Source organism: Toxotes jaculatrix, chromosome 15, assembly GCF_017976425.1.
Source record: "Toxotes jaculatrix isolate fToxJac2 chromosome 15, fToxJac2.pri, whole genome shotgun sequence".
NCBI classification, from domain to species: domain Eukaryota; kingdom Metazoa; phylum Chordata; class Actinopteri; family Toxotidae; genus Toxotes; species Toxotes jaculatrix.
The window spans coordinates 25,225,998-25,240,293 of NC_054408.1; the positions used below are offsets into that span (position 1 = coordinate 25,225,998).

General features: G+C 40.2%; 1 protein-coding gene across 2 annotated transcripts; it reads right to left on the reverse strand.

The window, feature by feature from the left end:
• Positions 1–848: 848 nt before the first annotated feature.
• insig2 (insulin induced gene 2) lies at positions 849–8,248 on the reverse strand. 2 transcript variants are annotated; one of them, XM_041057926.1, is made up of 7 exons: positions 8,106–8,248; positions 6,606–6,817; positions 6,053–6,225; positions 3,992–4,116; positions 3,582–3,748; positions 2,635–2,734; positions 849–2,419 (listed from the first exon to the last, which is right to left on the reverse strand). In XM_041057926.1, the coding sequence occupies exons 1-7, from the start codon at positions 8,148–8,150 to the stop codon at positions 2,378–2,380; spliced, it is 864 nt and encodes a 287-aa protein (XP_040913860.1). In that variant the 5' UTR covers positions 8,151–8,248; the 3' UTR covers positions 849–2,377. The 2 variants fall into 2 exon arrangements, with proteins under 2 accessions (XP_040913860.1, XP_040913861.1); XM_041057927.1 differs by having other exon boundaries at positions 6,606–6,735; positions 8,106–8,240.
• Between the last annotated feature and the right edge of the window lie 6,048 nt (positions 8,249–14,296).

Consider the following 14,296-nt stretch of genomic DNA (forward strand, 5'->3'; position numbering starts at 1 on the left):
GCCAGATATGTGGTATCTGCACTTAATTAGATGGCGCTTTAAATGGGTTTTAAGACCTTTAAAGCAGCACAGACACAGCAAAGCTTATCTTGTTAAACATTTCACACAGTGTTGTGGATAAACTTACCTACATTTCTGTTTTGTTTCCATTTCCAAAAAAACAGCCTTGTCAGTTTTATGATGGAAAAAATTCATATAAGTGTTTGACTTCATGTACTTAAGGGTCATAGTGATACACTGATACTTTTACAGAGGATGTAGTTTATAGAAACGCACGGCGTAGGTAGCAATAAAAATACTTTACTACTTTATTCTTATGTTGTAATGTAAACTACATGTTGTGGTTTCACTCATTAGCACACACTGTTGCAGTGTGTAGAAAATATAAGAGCTTAAAAGTTTGCCTATAGCAGAAAGCCACACCCACTCTGCAGGAATTTGTCTTTTTTTTTCACTTCATTATATGGACCTTTTTCAAATGCACAGCTATCAAAGTTTCCCATTTTCTTCTGAGGATAAACTATCACATAATACAGTTGTGTAATAATTAACATACAGATCAAATATGGCTGATGTCTCCTGTATATAAGGAGACATGTATAATAAGGAGCCTAGTATGAGGTCTGAAATATAAAATATATTTTTATATTTCAGAAATAAATTTATTTATATTTATAGTTTATTTATTATTTATTATTTATATTTTTATATTTCAGAAATAAAATATATATAATAAAATATTATTTTATATTATTAATATAAAATAATATTTAAGGTTAAAAAACAGTGGGTACTGCAACAGAGGAGAAAATGTATTATCAGTAACAGAGAAATCAGAGGCAGTTACCAAAAGGTCATGACCTTTATTACACCAAAACAAATTGCACATGTTCAGGTTTCAGAGATTGCTTGAGTGGAACCACGAGTCCCTGTTTAACCACTATACAACGCTTCCTACAGGAATTCTAACAGGTTCACAGTTTTAACCAAAGCTCCAGCTACAGAGCTGATATAAAACATGCTAATCCCCCCAAAAATCCATGTTTTCCATCATCTAACCTAGAATTACAAAAACACTGTTTCTTATTGGTTCTGTTTTAAATGCTGCAATTCTAATCATATTCATCATATTTTAATCACGAAGAAAAAAATTATTTAAAAAAATGTCCCTTAAATGATCCAGTCATACCTGGTACACATACACAAGTGCTCCTCGTTTATATTCTTCTTTGTTTCATTAGTTTCTGTCAGTCCGCCCACCCAATAACTCCTACTGCATACAGTGCAGAACTTTAACACTGCTGAACACTTTATCTGTAGGTTTTCTTTGTGGGCAAGTTATTGTAATCAGCACTTCTGTTCAACCAGCCTCAGAACAAAGGAATCCAATGTACATGGAAATAAGTCCAGTGAAATCCCAACCCCCCCCCCCCCCTCCCCATACAATCTCGACACATGCAAGTTAGTTTATTTGATTCTATTTCATGTTCTAACGACCTATCTCTATTATCCACTGTCAGAAATCACATTCACTGAAATTCGAATTTCTGTCAAGTGCTGAATGAAGGAAATCAGCTGGGAAATTTGGCAGTTCGGCTGTTTTGGGGGAAAGAACGTTGCGAGGAAGTGAGATGGACAAATGTCGCACCCTGAAATGAAGAAAGTATTAAGAAACACACTGAATTTCATGAGAATAAATGTCTTAAAACTCCCAGTGTTCATGTATTCTTTCATTCTTTGGATCTGATGATACTGTACATGTCAGTTTTGCTGGTGGGAATACCCGCTGCACATATAGTAGACATTATCATTCCTTTCATCAAGAACATTTAAATGTAGATATAAGCTAATTACATACAATAAAAGGTCTGGTATAAATGCATATCTTTCTAGGCTGCGTGTTCTCCACTGATATGTGAAGGATGTGAAAGAATCAGGTGATAAGAGTTTAAACCTGATCCCCTGTGTGACTGTGTTTGGCACAATGGAGCCAAAGGTTTCAAACATCCGAGCTGATCTGAGGAACGATAGATGCTTCACTGCTAATCCCTTTCCAGGTAAGTAGAGATAAACTGCAAAGAAAAAAAAAAACACACACACACAACAAACCCCACTCTCATTGTTCACCTCAGCTCAGGTTGGAATGTAGCCAGTGACCGCTCCGAGCTCTGAATGGCCCGATGAGAGCCAATCAGAAATACTGCCTAGTCCAGCGGAAAGCACCGGGCAGCCAATCAGGAGCTCAGGGCTCGTTTGACACGCCTGACTGGCTCCTCCAGGGCCAGCCAGTCCTGCTCTATGCTGTATGTCTCTGGCTTCAGGTTGGTGCACAGACAATATCGTTTTGAGCAGAGGCGTGATGGAGGGAAGAGATTCCTCAATCCTGATGGGTCTTTTCCTGAATGAATTTATATTCATACTGAGAAAAAAAAAAAAAAAACACAAGAAGAGAAGAAGAACCGTCAGACACAGGACAGCTGAGTCCACTTTCATGGCCAGTTTCTTTGAGTGCACAACTCTGGAGGACGCTGAAGCGATCCTTACAATCCACCTTAGGAAACCAACATGAATCTAATACTAATTCAACACAGTTTTTGGCAAAGCAGGTTTACTGAAATGATTCCAATTTCTTACCAAGGCTAGCTGCCGTCCGATGTTTCCCATAGTTATCACCCCCGCAAAGAAGATACAAGGTAACCAGGAGCGAATGTACAGGAAATCTGGAGAAGTATACCTGTACAGAAAAGAGGCACATTACAGCAACTTCTAATTCTTTAAATACTGTGTCCCTACACTTAACTCTCAGCTATGTTTGCTCTGACAGTCTTGGTCTGACTGTTTCATACAAGGTCAAATATTCCGAAAAAAAAGCTGCTTTTCCTTTAGGAAGTCAGGTGCAGGAATGAATGATTTTTATTCTAATAATTAGAATAAACCCATCCTTCAATTTTTTGTTCTCTGGCTTACACACCTTACAACACATATTCACCAGTTCTATAGCTCAACCTGATCTCCAGGGACATCCCCACAAATTAGTAAGAAATAAGGAATAAATTGTACTTGGTTGTTGCAACAAATACAAAAGGCCCAGTACACAGAGAATTACTGAATACAACAACCTGTTTCCAGTTGTTCTTCAGTTTATGTGACCACTTTCATTTTGTCCTCATCAAGAAATCTGCAGCTGGTTCAAAAATCAGCAGAGACCACATGTCCTCTGTACTGGTTACCAGTGAAGTGAAGAGCCTACAGACCCATCTCTCTTCTTCAGCCTTTTAATAGCCATCATGAAAACATGACTGACCACACTGGGTATGATTTTATTTATTTTCTCTGTATTGTTGTGTTTTTTATGATTTTATCCAGATGAAATCTTGTTTTTATTTGATTCTAACCAATCTCAGAGTCATCTCTCTGTAAAGAACCAGGACATTTCATGTTTTTACATGTGTTTTAGAAATAACTGACTTGACTTTGTTACTTTCTCACATCACATTCAGTCTCTTCTTCCACCCAGGATATTTACAGTCATCTGCTTCGACACTGTATGCAATATGCAAACTAGGCTGAAGGGAACTTACTGAAAGACTCCATTGTAAACCAGGAGCTGGGTGGCCAGTGTTGCCAGCAGGGCGATGCTGACTCCCAGGCCAAAGCCACTACGGGAGCGGTCGAACGTCCACCACAGACCAATGGAGAGCGCCGCCAGAGTCAGAGACAGCTGGATGTTGTTGGCAAAGTCAACTTTCTGACGGAGGTGAGGTCAAGGACCTAGCTGACAGTTCCAAACTTATTTACATAGCTTGAGCATGAACAACTTCTCCCTTTGACCTAGTTAATCATCAGTTCATATGAAAATCATTTAAACTAAGTTTCTCTGATTACACTAATTCAAAAAGTCTTCCGACTAAGACAAACCAGTTTCCCACCAACACACAAATAATAGAAAGAACAACAACAGATGCATAAAGCCACAAAGCTTAAAGGATACAGCACTGGCGTGGTTGATGCCCACAAACACAGCCACGCAGCGCATCACGCTGGACCACTCCCGCTTAAACTTGTGCGGCTCACCCAGTTGTCTGTCGATGCAGGGGTACAACAACCCGATCATTGCTGCGAGGGGGACAACAGAGACAGAATAAGCACAGAACAGAAAAAAAAAAAAAAGAGGCAACACAACACAACAGTGCTGCGGTGGCAACATCAGCATGTCTGCTAGTATTGTTTTTCTGAGAATAGGCTTTCAGACAGCATCCACGTTATTCTGACACACTCACACAGCAACAGAAGGATTAATGAATGGGCCCAGCAGGCACACAGACTCTATCTCCAGTGACTGTTCACATTTTCTGAAGAAAAGTCAAGAAAACAACTACAAAGAGAAACAAAAAGACGACAAAGAGATACAAAACAACTACAGAGAGTTTACAAAGTAGGAAGGAAGCACATAAACAAGCTGATCCAAAGGGTAGAAGTTTAAAATAAAAAGTCTTGCTGGATATTGAATAATGCAGACTGCCATGGAAAAAAAAACAACACTAAGGCTTTCTGTCTTCAGGTGAAATAATATTATTCATTTATTCCTCGAACATCTAGGAAAACAAACAGAGCAACTACAAAGAGACTTGAAATGACTACAAATGACATAAATGCATCACGTGATACACTTCAACAGAGAGTGTCGACTGGTACTTTGAAAAAAATAAGAACGAACTGCGGTGATATTCATCACAGCTCATACCCTCATAATCTCTGACCTGTGTGGATTCAAATCGAATTCATTTTTTGCACTGTCAACAAAATGTAGTAACCCACCCCTAGGGAACCAAGCATAGTGTTTAGCAGCAACAAGTGGAAGTGACAGGCTCCTGCAGGAGTGGAGTGGTGTGTCTGGGGAGGAAGAGAGCCTCGGGCTGTTGGGCTTTGTGCTGAGCCACTGGGGAACAAGCAGCGCCGCGCTGCCTTTCCATCCACAGCTTTCACACTCAGGGGACAACATTTCAATAACGCCAGCTAGTCAAGCCTAGTGGGCATGCTGCACATTCATATGTAAGACTGTGTGTGTCTGTGTGTGTGTATGTGCGGCTATTCTCCGCAATGGTTGCACTGTTATATATATATACATATATATATATATATATATATATATATATATATATATATATATATATATATATATATATATATATATAGTCTTACTTAACTCCATAAAACAATTTTAAATTCTGCACTTAATACTTGTTCAGCTCCACAGACTGGAAATATCTCATTCCACTTTGATTAAATTAACCACGGTGTCTCTATAATACAGATAAAGTTAATTAATACAGCTCTGCAGTCTCAGAGTCTGGTCAAATGGTAAAGATAAACATTTTTGCTGTAACTGAACATTCTTGCCATAAGTTGTGGTTACACTCATTAGTAAAACGATTGATGAAAGAGGTTGAAATCCTGGGGAATCTTACCATAGGGTTTGCTTCTTATTCATCATTATTTAATTCTGAGTTTAGAATTTAATACATAGAGGTGGGCAAAGTTATTTTGTTTGCCTAATCAGAGCTGATGTTTTGGCTGAAGTCTCGTGAAGTGTCGCAGTGGGTGTTGGGTGGCCACAGCCCATTTGTTTGCGCAGGAGTTTGATGCTCCACATTTTTTTTACTTACAGTTTAAAATTAAAGATGCATTGAGATAAATACACGGAAAATCTATGACACTTCCACCTAACACGGATTTCCTAAAATGACTAAATCTTTTGTAAAAGCATAAAGTAAATCTGATACTAAGGTTGTTCAGACCTGGCATTAACATGCACCTCAGCTGATCCATCCATCATTATTATGAATGCATCACACATCTTGGGTGACTTGGTTTGCCTGGAACTCATCAAAGAATAGACCCAGTCTTGTAAATTTCTAAAAACTGTCAATACACCATTCACACCCACTTCACATCGTGATTGATGTATGTGAAGAAAAACAAGCAGATACTGAACTTAAAGTTTCTCAAAGTTTCTTTTTTTCATTCTCATTTCATTCTTGATACAACCTACCTGAGGCCGTGCCACAGCAGGGCGGCACCCACCAGGCCGAGGAGAAGATACTGCTTATGACATCAGGGGGAAAGAGGGTGACATTCCTCTGCACTTGAAGTAGGTTCAGCACCAGGGCCAGAAAAACACCCACAGAGAACAGCATGGCCCCTCGGATCACCAAGTTGGTGGTTCTACAATACAAAGCAAGGGGAGTCAGAAGGCCTATGGTGTTGAGTTTTATAGTGCAAACTGACTCAACATGGTAAAGTCTAAGTATATTAAGACAGTCTATCTATGTCAAGCAGACTCCTATATGTATCCACCCTCAAAGCTTTGTTACATTGCTGTGTTATATTTAGGAAAATCAACAGAAAAGTGGCATTATAAGAGGTGTAGGTTTAAAAAACACAACTCATGTTTAGTCTAGTTTAGTTTATTTGACACAATCAGAGAGGGGGTCCACACATGCCACATATCTGCAAGATCTCAAGGCTAACACAACAAAGTCCAAGACTTATTTGCATTGTGGTCTTCTAAAAGTGAACTTATGTAGAGCAGACAGTGAGCTAACCTGTTGGTGATGACTGAAATATAGGGGCCCCGGGAAGGCTGCTGCGTTTGCCCAGTCCCTGACCACTGCTGCCGAACACTGGTCACTGCACTGTCACTCATGGCTGTCAGTGTCAAGGACATTCGTAAGCCTAGGTCAGGAAATACGGAACAATGTGTGACGTCTTTATCCACCAGTGAGTTCAGTGTCCTCCCCTGACATCCTAAACCAAGCTGAACAACAAAGACAGGGTATCAGCAAAAATCCACCCTAAAACACAACTTACCTCATACTATGTCAGTTATTTTAAACAATAAGTATCTGCAAACATACACATACAGGTCCTAGCTTGGAATCAGTACATCTTCATGTTTTCTGTATGTACATACACTGTTGTTGTTGTTGTTATTTAGGTATATCTAGCTAGAATTAATGTTCACTTTTTGTTGCAGCTGTCATCAACAAACCACACTGAAGATCAATAAAGTACAACAAAAAATTGTAAATCATTAATCGAAATAAGAAACATGTGCTTAAACAAATTTAACTCTGTAATTCCACATTTCAATCAAATAAATGACAAATCAAAATTAGAAACACTTCTAATTAAGGAGGAGAGAAGACATCTTTCTGCACACAACCTGAGGGACAGTGAATGACCTCAACAAACACACACACACAAAATATACGGTAAATATATACTTAATGTATATTTGTATATTGACCTTGATGCTGTGTAACTGTTCTTTGTTGTGTGCTTGGACAAATTGTAATTTGATGCTTTGGCAACAACGTTTTTGAAAATTTCCTGCCAACAAAGCTCATTTGAATTTTAAACGAGAGAGAGAGAGAGAGAGAGTGAGTTCACGCATTCACTATGTAAGAAGCAGCTCCATTGGTCTTGTTCAGGTTGATGCAGATTATGACGTGTACTGTGCACACTGTCTCACTTTATTTGGTGTTACATTGTTTAGGTGACTCAGTGGTGCTAACTGATGACACTGGTGCTACGAAACTACACCACTTTTCCATCGACAGACACTTTGTACTTTAGTAAATTAATGATGAGGAAGCGTTGGATAACTAATTGCATTCAGCTGACCTCTTTTGGACTGAACTCACTTTTAGCTCCAGTCTGTGGTCCTCTGAGGTATACGGTTAGCTAGAGGAACTGAAAAATGTTTATTTTTTACTTTCATTTATCAAGAGACACTGTTGCTACCGCAATAAACTGGCTACCTGATGAACTTAGCATAACCGTTTATCATGAAGCAGCGCCAACAGCATTTGCCTGTCTTTCACTACTTTCTTCTAGTGAATAAGTTTAAAGGAAGCGACGAAACACCTTTATGAATCAGTAGTAAAGAACAGCTAGCTATAATGGTAGCGGACATGCTAAGTTAGCTTGATATTAGTTGGCTAGTCTGATTACATGGAATAGCTAGACAGCTAGCTAAAGTACATGTGTCATTAACAGCTATTCGTCGGATCACACCGGCTCAGGCTAACAACTACTCTTACCTTACGTTGACGGAGACCTTCCACGAATACAAATATACATTTCATATGACAGTCAGAATATCGCACTGAGTAATACTACACTGCAATACACGAAAATGTTAATTAGCCTTCTCCCCCTTCTAACAATACTTCCGGTTGCCTGAGCTGAATGAACACCCAATCAGCGTCTAAAGCCGTGACGTAACCGCGTTACACAAATCTGACGTATCACGTGATTGGAGCTTAGAGTCCAGCAACTCTGGACCACTCAACCACTCAGAAAAAGAATTACCGTAAGACTTCATAAATCATGAACAAGTGGATGATGGATTATTGCATAAGTTTCATAAGCTTCGTACGTTTAAATGTTACACACCAGTGTCATTAATCTAATATGGACATTAGGTGAGAAGTTGTGGGGATGCTATGTTTAAAACAGTTTCTGGAAAGAACTAGATGTGTTTTCAAGCAGTTAAAATGACCAAATAATTGTTTACCTTTTATTTATTTATTTATTTATTTATTTTTATTTATTTGTAAAATTGATAAAACTACTTGACAAGCTAGCGCAGCGTTTCAGCTTTCAACCACAGAAAATAAACATCTGTATGCTGTAGTCATGCCTCACATACACACACAGTTTGTTTTTTTTTCCTGCATCATATTTGATTTGCTGTTGTGGTCTAATAGGCTTACAGAGATGCAGAGGTGAGAGAGTCACAGTGCGGAGTGGATCACTCTTAATCCTCAGTCCCATTTACACTATATTGTATTCAACATACCGAGGCCTGCTGCTCATGATGGGGCTTCAGGGATTATAACTGGCTACACAATGGTTTGAACACAAACAGACTATCCATCCTCTCTCATTCCACCATAGCTCAGTGTTATATTTATCGCATTTAACTGAAGTTTTAATACGACATTTTTAAAAATCCCAGTAGAAAAACCTGAGAGCGAGTGGCCTGTAATGATAACAAACAAACCGAAAGAAAGACAGAAAAAACAGGACAATCTAAGGCTGCTTGTTCTTAAAGATCAAAATTAATTAGAATAGTAATTGTTTATATATGTATTTAATGAAAATCTTGTTAAAAGTAAAATTTTAATTTAAACATGACTTCAACACATAGGCCATTAAACTGGACTCTACAGCACTGTGTCCGTCTGCTAACTCCTACAGTGCTGTCATTTTGACTGTGTTTAGGGATATATGAGCTTCACTGGTCCCATGGCCGACGGCAGTGCTGCAACAACCACAGGGGACACCGAGGTCACATCTTTGATAATACTTATGGGGCTATGACATTAAGAGAAGATAAAATTTTACACATACAAACAGATTTGTAAGAGTAGAGTAAGAGTAACAATGGAATATACTCAGCATCAGCTGGGAAACAAAATTTACAGAAAATATTTTTTAAACAGATAAATTGATAATTGAAATGTAAAGTTTGGTTATTATGTGATTATGGGGTTGAATTTGGTTGGCAGCTGGTCAAAAATGTCTTGCAGACTTAAGGATGTGTTTATAAGGTCAGGTACACAGTAGTAAAGCAGAAAGAAAAGCTCCTAAATCACTCAAACTGAAAGTGCACTTGTTGGGGAGAATATTCAGCAGTGGATTAATCCACATTTGGTGCTGTGCTGAGTATTTCTGCGAACATGCTGGTTCTGTGGGACTGACTCAAAATGAAGTATAGTGTGTGTGTTCATGGTAATGAAGGAACATGTCAGCCAATACAATGTGTGCGGCTCACTGATGTATTTTTAATAGTGTTTAATATGATGTATTATGAAGACAACAGATAACACAGTGGTTTGGGATTTTTCATAGGATTTATTCACAATAATAAATATACGGTTAGAGTACCAACCTTATGCTTTAATAAGTATTTATTTTCAAAGCCTTTTTTTATTGCCATATCTTAAAAAGCCATGTTAATTTGGTACAAAATATGTTTCAGAGCCAGAGTGATTCATTTATGCTTTCGCCATTTATTTTTTATCTAAAAACATGACTCAGGCAGGTTCTGCACGCCGTACTGCTCACAGTCCCATGGGATATTCACTTAACCCCAATAATTAGAGTGATAAAGGAAGTCTGGTAGGTAAGAGGAGAGTATGGGGGCTTTCAATTAGCTGTCAAGGGCTACTTGGAGGCCCCATGATGCAGCCAGAGAACAGCCAGGGGTACAGTTCATCATCCTGCCTGTGCCAAACGCTAAGGGCCTTTTCATTATCAGACCACTGAGTCTCTCTGTCAGCTCCTTCAGTATAAATGTGAGTGATGGCGTGCGCGGGTTGGGCTGTGGGTGTGGATGGTGATGGAGGGGTGGGGCTGAGCCCTCATCGTAAATGTCATCCCCATTGGACCGTTGCAGGTCCCGGCTCCAAAATAATAGGCCCTGTGACCTCTCTGTTGTCTATAATTAACCTCTAACCCCCTCCCTCCCTACCTCATCCACCAATCCCCAGACCGCCATGATATGGGAGATGCTGTTTGCCAAGCCTCTCAAACCTCAGCCCCCAGTGCTCTTGCTACAGGCAGAGGCATAAAATGGGAAAAGGGTGTGGGAGCAACAAAAGAAAATGGCTGCGGCTCTTGTGTTCCCCTGAATGTGTCACATGTTTGGGATGACCTCAGCGCTCTGCATTATGATGAAAAAAATTACATCTTTGGAAATTTATCCACAAGAGAGTCAGGGTCATAAATACATACAAAATGTCAAATACTGTTTGTTTGTTTTTTTGTCTGGGGAAATACGTCCAAATTAAAACTCATTAACAATTCCTTTATATAATTTTGTCAGAACTGAAAATTGTATTTCAATTGCGCACACGTTACAACAACCTGCACCCACAGGGCAGGAGGCAGAATTGTGGAGATATCTCTTACACTGAGTGTTTGACTTCCCTCTCTGTATGTGTGTACCTGACATGCTCTGAATCTGCATTAACCGCAGCTCTGCCATTTCTCTGCCAGCAGCGGGGGAATAAGCTGGGTTTGGACAGACAAGCTCGGCTGAAAACAAAAAGAGAAATGAGCTGGAAAACATTGGTACCTTCCCTGTGCAGGCATACTGACATTTACCACAACAATGAAACATCCAATGAGCAAATTATGGCAACAGTAGGTGTCGGCTAAATAACGACAGAACACAATAGAAAATCAAATGATCCCTAATGGCTGGAGCTGACACTTGTACATAATGCCATTCTGAGGACACACAATTGCAAAATAAACAACCAAAGAGGAAATGAGACATAGAATGAGGGAGCATTCAGGGAGGAAAGGCATCTCTCATCTTCAGGCAGTGGAAAGAGAGAGGAGTTATTTGTGGTGCATCATTGTCTGTGCAAATTCTTCAGACTATGAGGAGGAAATGCAAATGCCCTGTTGCATGCAGCACCATGGAAGAGCCAGCATGTGTGTGGCATATTGAATGATAATGACAAAGTGGGCTATATCCCGTGTGAGCAAGCCTGCGGAACAATGATTACAGATTGGCTGGTGTGTCCTTAGCAACACAAGGGACTCTGATTCTAATGCTAATCAAACCTGCCGCCCATTGAAATATATCTGTACTTGCAAGGCAGGAGGAAATAAGATGGAATATCCCAGTTAGGTTGTAATTGTATAATGAAGCGCTGTTTATTATACTGTATATTTTCACCCACAGGAATTCATACAGTGGTTCTTGGCCAGTCTTAACCTATTGCACCACCTGCTGGCCTCGGGCTGGTACGAGGGTTGTTCATTCAAGCTTGTTTTTGTTCCAGGACACTTTGAAGCAATTATCCGCCCCCGGGTGTAAAATGTTGATGTATGAGCTTGGCCATATTCTGCATTATTCAATTTGTGATTTGAGGAGGAGAGTCTGTTAAAGGCACTCCATCTCCCTCTGTTAGCTGGATCATACAGGCACGAGCTAATCCAGCCTCAATACACATAGCACATCCAGTGGGATTCATCCCTGGTTCAGGTTGTACGATCCCCACATACCCCCCCCCCCCCCCCCCCCCCCCCACTCTCCAACTCCCCACCCTTTAATGTCTCCTCTTTGAATGTACTTTATTTTCATTCCGAGGAGAGAAACAAGAAGGAGAGCTGAGGCACAGTGATGCTCAGCTGCACACTCCATGTAGGTTAATGGAAGGGAGGAGAGTCTGAGCTCAGCCTGGCTCTGATTGGCTGGTCGGCAATGTGCAGCTTCTCCGCAGCACAACCTGTCACAGTTAATCAGGGGCCATCTCTTAACAGCCAGCCAGGGCTATCGGAGAGGTGAGCCCATTGCTATTCAGGACGAAACAGATGATAAATCATTTGTACATAATTAGTGCTCAGCAAGGTTACAACTGACACGTATTTTCATCTTAATTAGGAGGGAAATTTGTTCCATTAATTTAATTTGGTGCGCATGAGCAGCCCTGCACCTAACTAAGTTAATCTTACACCTGTCAGGGTGCGAATGGCGTTGGGCCCTGGATTACAGGAGGAAATGGGAAAGAGTCCTCTATCGGATTGTTTCATGCACAGATCTCTGAGGCAATTGGACTGTAGTGAAACAGAAGGGGCAAATAAAACTGCAGCTTTGAACATCTAGTTCTGTTTGTAGGAGAAAGCCACTGTTATGGGCATTTAACTCTAACTTCACTGTCCTTAAATCAGTTTTTAAATTACTCTGCATAATGATAAACACAGTTATTTTAAGATAACCCCTCACAGCCATCACACACTGCAAGAACTGACCCGGGAACAGAAAATAAACTGGTACTGCATCTCCACTACTTTGCAGCAAGGTATAAGGCATAAATGCTCCTTCATCCTAGAACAAATATTTAAGCGGATCTCACAAATGGACATTATGGAGAAAAACATGTTCCATCATGGGAGTTGTAGGCCATTCATAGCCCCAGCTCTCTGATTTACAGCCACAGCAGCCTTCATATATTTGAGTGAGAATCACTGTCTGATCTCGTTGCAGTCCAGCAGGCAGGAGTAAGTCCAAGGACTAGGTCTCTTTTCATTGCTGAAAGCTGTATGAAGCTGTAGTAATTGCCCCAAAGAGGTGGTTCAATAGAGAGGAAGGTGGAGAATGACTGATTTAGTAACTATAAGGTTTCTAATGGAATTCTCCAGTGCCTCTCGGGCACTCAGGCTGACAACCATTACCTGAACTGATGCATAGTCCATTACGGCATCCCCCGCTGTAATAGAGTGTCTATCATTTGAAATACAGAGACGTCAGGTGCCAAAGCATGCACTTTCACCCATGTGTGAAGGTTTAACCCAACTGTAATGGCTTTTCTTTTAGACACCGCTGCATGGCCTTACAAATGTATTGAAAATCAACACGGAAAGTGAGGAGGAGGAAGTCAAGCACAACTTGTAAAATGCTGCTGTTAGATGCTGTCCGACTCATAACAGTGACCCTCTCTCTTTTTCAGGCAGGGCAGCAGAACCTTCCATACTGACTGGTGCTGAATGGAGTGTGACCAGGCTCCAGCGCGTCTGCGGACCTGCTGATCAGCAGGCCGTGGCACTTTGCATCTTTCACACAGGTTTCACCTGCATATTTTTTAATCAGCGTGCTGTCAAACTGTCTGGATTACCATGACTGTCTAGCTAATTTTTGGTTTTGACCGACAGCATAAAAACATTATCTAAAAAGTGACAGACCTAAAAATGCACATAACACAGTATATGTAACTGTAAAAGCATTAAATGTCTCAAATGTCAATGCAACACTTGGGAAACAGAATAGCAAGTGATGCTGCCGCTATTCCCCCCCCCCCCCCCCCCCCCCCCCATACACAGCACAGAGTAATGATTATCTTCTCAGTAAACTTGTTTGGTCTACGGAAATGCGGAGCACAGTTTCCTAAAGTTCATTTGAGGTCTTGTTTTGTCCAATCAATAATTATGAAAAGCAGAAAACGCCACAGTTTAGTCACTGAAACAAACTGCAGGTCCCGGCTGAATTCAGTAAATCAGTTGTCCATACACCTGCCAGGTCTGCACATTACTGTTAGTACGGCTGGGTAGTTTGAAATGTTTTTAACATTAGAACCAAAAAAAAATACTCGAGCAGTACCTTACTTTTTGAAGAATATAAACGCAGCTTTTCTTTTTTTTCATTTAACAAAAGAAGGACAAGTTCTAAAATTTTAAATGTGTCTCAAAACAAACTGAGCAAGAAATTGAAATA

Bases quoted from the DNA above. Each gene is read 5' to 3' on its own strand.
- insig2 (XM_041057926.1), bottom strand. From the start codon at position 8,150: ATGAAATGTATATTTGTATTCGTGGAAGGTCTCCGTCAACGTAAG. The intron at 4,117-6,052 runs GTAGGTTGTATC...TCCCCCTCGCAG, and splicing joins CTGCTGTGGCACGGCCTCAG to CAATGATCGGGTTGTTGTAC. The intron at 2,420-2,634 runs GTAAGAAATTGG...TTTTTTTCTCAG, and splicing joins TCGGACGGCAGCTAGCCTTG to TATGAATATAAATTCATTCA.